The sequence below is a fragment of the Mesoplodon densirostris genome, chromosome 3, assembly GCF_025265405.1.
Source record: "Mesoplodon densirostris isolate mMesDen1 chromosome 3, mMesDen1 primary haplotype, whole genome shotgun sequence".
Classification (NCBI taxonomy): domain Eukaryota; kingdom Metazoa; phylum Chordata; class Mammalia; order Artiodactyla; family Ziphiidae; genus Mesoplodon; species Mesoplodon densirostris.
In genome coordinates this window covers 114,717,410-114,723,409 of record NC_082663.1, presented here as the reverse complement: position 1 = coordinate 114,723,409, position 6,000 = coordinate 114,717,410, and the positions used below count along the sequence as shown (strand labels likewise).

The 6,000-nt window shown below is 37.7% G+C and overlaps 1 protein-coding gene across 1 annotated transcript in view; it reads right to left on the bottom strand.

Moving 5' to 3' along the window:
* Nucleotides 1-1,056: 1,056 nt before the first annotated feature.
* The window catches only part of DDX46 (DEAD-box helicase 46), a 54,148-nt gene continuing 49,204 nt past the window's right edge, over nt 1,057-6,000 (bottom strand). The window contains exons 22-23 of the mRNA XM_060093376.1: nt 3,137-3,210; nt 1,057-1,959 (exon numbers count right to left, since the gene is read on the bottom strand). Coding sequence (XP_059949359.1) covers nt 1,912-1,959; nt 3,137-3,210 — 122 coding nt within the window. The 3' untranslated portion in view covers nt 1,057-1,911. The remainder of the gene's footprint in view (nt 1,960-3,136; nt 3,211-6,000) is intronic.

Here is a 6,000-nt window from a genome sequence, read left to right as displayed (position 1 = left end):
AAAAAAAAAAAAAAAAAAACAAATTAACTTGTACGTCATTCAAATCTTAAAAATCGAAGAGTGTGACACGAAAAACATGTAATAACAGGGGCTTCCCTGGTGGCGCAGTGGTTGAGAGTCCGCCTGCTGATGCAGGGGACACGGGTTCGTGCCCCGGTCTGGGAGGATCCCACATGCCGCGGAGCGGCTGGGCCCGTGAGCCATGGCCGCTGAGCCTGCATGTCCGGAGCCTGTGCTCCGCAACGGGAGAGGCCACAACAGTGAGAGGCCTGTGTACCACAAAAAAAAAAAAAAAAAAAGTAATAACAGAGAAATGTGCTTCATTTTATCAAAATACTATCTGTGGCTTATTACAACTAGATATACAAACATAAAGGTAATAATGCTAAAATGACGTAAAACTCTGAATCTCCAAGTGATGGAGCAGGCTGAAGGGAGCACCAATTGCCATCAATGTGGGACTGCAACATATTCTATCAAAAGAAACAAACTATCACTAGGTAACAAAAGTAAGGATATAAATAAAAAGGGGGGAGGAGCCCAAGATGCCTGAAATCTTATAGTAAACGGTTTATTTGGTTCTGTTGTTACCTGTGTTGTGTCTGTTTTCTTCCTCTAAGAAAAAAAGAGGATATGCGAGGGATCCAAGAATATTTCCAAGTTATACCTTAGATTTTCATTAAGGATAACTTTATATTGAAGAAATCATGATTGATACTGATACTCCTTGTCACTTTAACCACCTAACGTACTATTAAAATAATTTAACAGCTATAATATTCTTTGGTTTTTTTTCTTTTTTAAAAACTCTAAGTCAAGAATACTCAAAGGAACTTCTGTATTTTTTAATTTAAGAATTACATCTATTTAATTCCTGAAAATTTTATTTTTTCAAGGAGTGACAACAATATGAAGTTCTAATACACCAGGAGTCTTGAAAAAAATTAGGTGATCCAATTATAACAATTTAAATTAGAATATTCAGGAAATATATCTGAAGGCTCAAAAATATAATTTGTGATTCTTTGTGAACTAAATTTCACTGAGAAAAGCTTAAAGTCTAAGTTTAAAATGTGAGTGCCATTATGCTTTTTTTAAGAAAGAAAATTCACAACCTATTCAATAATCCTGAAGAAAAATCAGATTGGTATGTGTTTGTATGTACAGATGCATAAACGAACACTTTCAGGGGGAAAAAACAATCATATTAATATTTATAGGCTACAAATCACTTTCTTTTAAGGAAGATTAGAAAAGAGTTAGTAGCTAGGCACAGAGCCAGAGGTTGTGAGGGGAACCTAAAAGCAGTAAATACTAAAACTCTTAGCAGTGTAAAGGAATGCAAAAAATTCTTATACTACAAATTTTTAATTTTACAAAACCGAAAACCAGTCCAACTATGGCCCATACATGATAATAAAAATTGAAACAAAAACTGTGAACCCATTTTGTAAAAATTCTATTATAATGTTATTAAATATAGTTCATATTGTTCCACTGAGTCAAGTAAGATTTAAGCTCAAGGTGGTCGCAAAATTAGAGAATTTTACCTTTTCTGAGGAGATTATCACAATTTCATTGCAAGAAGATAAGGTGAATAGCCCCTTAGCGACTTATATACTTTATTTCCTTCAATGGAAAGTCCAAATATTTTAATTTTCTTATGCTTCTGGAATATTATCCAGATTTACATTAAAGGGCACTTTAATGAAAACTTTAAATATAGTTTGATAATTCTGGGGATACTTACTGAAAGAAGATTCGTTAGCAAATACTGGTTTCTTGTATTTAAAAAAAAAATCAGCAAGACAGAATTTTAAAAATCTTAACTTAAAATACACTGTAAACTGTAGACAACAATTGCCACATGTATCACAGACCAGCACAGGTAAAAAGTTTTTTCCAGATGTTTTATAAGACTTTGTATCTTCCTTTATTTGTTGGTTGGTATGAATTTTGCTACAAGAGAAAATAAAAGGCATATGATCAGTAAAAGGGAGGAAAAAAAAAGAAACATGTTAAGTAATTTCCTTTACAAACTTATAAAACTATCAGATATTTAAAATAAAAAATATTAATATTATATCGAGGAAGAAAGAACTATTCAACAATCATCTCCGTGTTCACTCGACTGCTCCTTAACAACGGTTCTGAACCAACTTAATGGTGGTGGCATTCTTTTTCTATCACTCCTTGGTGAAAGTAACTTGATTTAAACGTTGTTTTTATTCTTCCCTCTTTTTTTGTGTACCTTCTATTCTTTAAATTTTTTATCCACCCAAAAGAATGTTCTGTAAGGGAAATTTTAGAAAAGCCCTCAAAAACACATTCTTAGAGAAAGGATAAAGTTTCCTTTCAAAGGGTCCTCATCCCAATGTACACATTGTAGGGAGAGTTTACAGGGATGTGTCTGCTTCCTTTGGAAAGGTGGTCTATAAAAGGCCGCTTTATCCAAAATCAAATTAAGTCCTCATCTAAGTTTAAAAACACTCAAAACACCTAAGTTTAAAAACACTGGCAAAAATGTAGAGAAACTGGAATTTTCATACACTGCTGAAGGCAATGTAAACTGATGTAACTACTCTGCTAAACTACACATACCCTATAACTAGCAATTCTAGTCCAAGGTATATACTCAAGAAAAAAATATACTAACGTGTCCCAAAGAGACATGGAAGAATGTTCATAGAAGCATTATTCATAAAGACCAAAAACTAAAATGACCTCAAAGTCTAAAACATAAATTAACTGTGGTATATTCACATGTACTATTTAATACTACTGATTTCCTCAAAGTAATGTTGAGTGAAAGAAATCAGATATAAAAGAGTACACAGCATTTGATTCCACTTATATGGAGTTCAAAAATAGGCGAAACTAATCTGCAATGTTGAAAGTCAGAATAATGTTACAGTTGGGGGCAATGAATAGTGACAAGGAGGGGCATGAGCAGGGCTTCTGGGATACTGGTGATGTTCTGTATTTCTTCAACTGGGTAGTGATCACATCAGTGTGCTTATTTTGTGAAAATTCATCAAACTATATGTATATCATTTGTCTACTTTTCTTATTTATATTATAGTTCAATAAAACATTTATTAAAACAAATAAATAAATCCTTGAGGTTTTCACTCACCAGCCGGATCAGTTCTTCTTTTATAAGCCTGGTGATTTCTGCCTTTGCTTTCTGCACAGCCAGTTCATTGGCACCTGATGAGTGAGTGGAGAACATTATTTGTATTACTAGAATTATGCTGGATGTTTATCCACTGCATAGAGATCAGTAGGTGACTTTCAGCAACATTGTACTACTTGCCAAGATAGTCTTTCAATACCTGGTGGAACATCATCTACATTGTATCATGGCTACTTATTATTATGATTACTTTTAGAGTTTCAAATGTAGCCAGTGAAGTTAGTGTTAAGAGTGTTAAGGTTAGTGAGGTACTAGTGTTACAAGTTCTTGGTACGTTGGTATGCAAAGAAAAGATAATTCGCAATTTGTCCAGAAGAGAAGAAGAAAAAGTAAAAGGAAAATATAACTTCCTAGGTTCATTTATTTAGCAAATATTTATTGGATGTTCATTATGCTCTTTGAAGTCAGCAAATGTTTTGGAAAAGTGTCACCTGAGCAAAGTCTTAAAGATGAATGGAGGACTAGCCAAGTTGGAGGAGGAGAGATGACATGAAAAGTATTTTACAAAGGGAATCATGTGTGTAATAGTACAGATTAAGAAAGTCATGCTTAACTACTGGAAAGTAAGAGAAGTACAGCATGGTTGAAAAATTTTTAAAGTGTGTGAAAGAACACAGCAAGATAGCCAAGTAGATGAGGTAGGCTGGAGACATTTGTATAGTTATAAATTCAAGAAACATTAAAGCACCCACCATATATGCTATAAGAGATTCATTATACAAAGTACTCATTCATCTCTTTATGATCTTTTGGGCTACTAGAAAAACAAACTTGTAAAGATGTTACAGCAAGATGACTAGGTAGTAAGTAGTCTACCAGAGCAACTTTTTTTTTTTTAATAAAATTTTATTTATTTATTTTTCACTGCATTGGGTCTTCATTGCTGTGCACAGGCTTTCTCTAGTCGTGGCAAGCGGGGGCTACTCTTCGTTGCAGTGTGCGGACTTCTCTTATTGCAGAGCACAGGCTCTAGGTGCGCGGGCTTCAGTAGTTGTGGCACGCGGGCTCTAGAGTGCAGGCTCGGTAGTTGTGGCACACGGGCTTAGTTGCTCCACAGCATGTGGGATCTTCCCAGACCAGGTCTCGAACCCATGTCCCCTGCACTGGCAGGCGGATTCTTAACCACTGTGCCACCAGGGAAGTCCCCAGAGCAACTTTTAAATATCACTTCTTCCAAGAAGCTTTCCCTAACTTCTCCAGGTGGGGTTAAGTGTTTTTTCCCTTCGGGCTCTCACAGCATTGTGTTCATACCATCATGAAAGCATGTTTTTTTTTTTTTTTTTGGCCACGTGTGTGGCGTGCGGAATCTTAGTTCCCTGAGAAGGAACTGAACCCCTGCCCCCAGCAGTGGAAGCGTGGAGTCTTAACCACTGGACCACCAGGGAAGTCCCTAAAAGCACTTTTTTTTTTTTTTTTTTGCGGTATGCGGGCCTCTCACTATTGTGGCCTCTCCCGTTGCGGAGCACAGGCTCCGGACGCGCAGGCTCAGTGGCCATGGCTCATGGGCCCAGCCACTCCACGGCATGTGGGATCTTCCTGGACCGGGGCACGAACCCGTGTCCCGTGCATCGGAAGGCAGACTCTCAAACACTGCGCCACCAGGGAAGCCCCTGAAAGCACATTTTTAAGGTAGAATGGACAAGACGATTTTTCTGACTAGATGTGAACAGTGAAGAAGAGGAACAAAGATGCTAAGAGCTGAGTAGCAAGTAAAGAAAATAACAGGTAATAAAGGAGATACTGAATCCAAGAGGAAGAACAGGTGCTACTATTAGCAGTGATAGTGGACGAAATTCGATTCTGAGATCGTTGTGGCTGAGGTGCTCAGGGGACACCAAGTTGAAAATTTCAGTAAGGCCAATGGAAACAAGGAGCAGAAGTAGAAGAGAGACGAAGAGAGCCATCAAGGGTAAGTGTGGAGGGATTTGAAGCCAGGGGACAATGCCAGGAAGTAGGTACGTCTAGAGAGGTAACACGGTACACACTTATAAAAGGAATAGAGCTGGACCAAAGAAGCAGACTAGAGATTAAGGACTAGGAGTGAAATGTCAAAGAATAAAAAAAGAACTGGGGTTGTAGAGAACTATGTTCTTATCATTTAAAAAAAATTTTTTTTCGTTGCCCCGCATGGCATGTGGAACTTCCCCGACCAGAGATCGAACCTATGTCCCCTGCAGTAGAAGCTCGAAGTCTTAACCACTGAACCACTGGGGAAGTCCTGTTTTTATCATTTTATATAAGAAAATCAAATAAGGAAAACAATTCACAAGGAATGGGAAAATTTCCCCCCTTATTAGATATGCTAACTTTTTCAAACCCATAGAGAGAAGAGAGGAAAGGAGGAAGGGAGGAGTGAGAGGGAGAAGAGGTGGAAAAGAAATGGGAGCGGGGAGGGGAGGAGGAGGAAGTGGAGAAATAAGAGGAGGAGGAGGAGGAAGAAAAAGAAAGAGTTTAACAACAGGAAGGAAAGGGCCATGAGTATGGCTGTGAAGTCAGAGCAACATATCTAATCTAATTTAAGCCCTACACCTCGACCAGCCACTGACCACAACATTTTAAAGCTGTGGGTGCTGGAAGGGAAGAGAGGTAGATGAATGTGAAGTCAAGGGCATAATCAAGAGCCAAGCCAGAATGAAAATTATTAAAAAAATGAAATTCAGGAGGAAAATATGCTACTTGGCATGAGTTGATGTGTAGCCTGTTGACATTCTCTGCTGTTTTAAAAAGAAGGAAAATGATACTCCCACCCAGCTCCAAGTGAAGAGCAATTTTCCTGCGTTAGTTAGAGCCTGACCATTTGGACC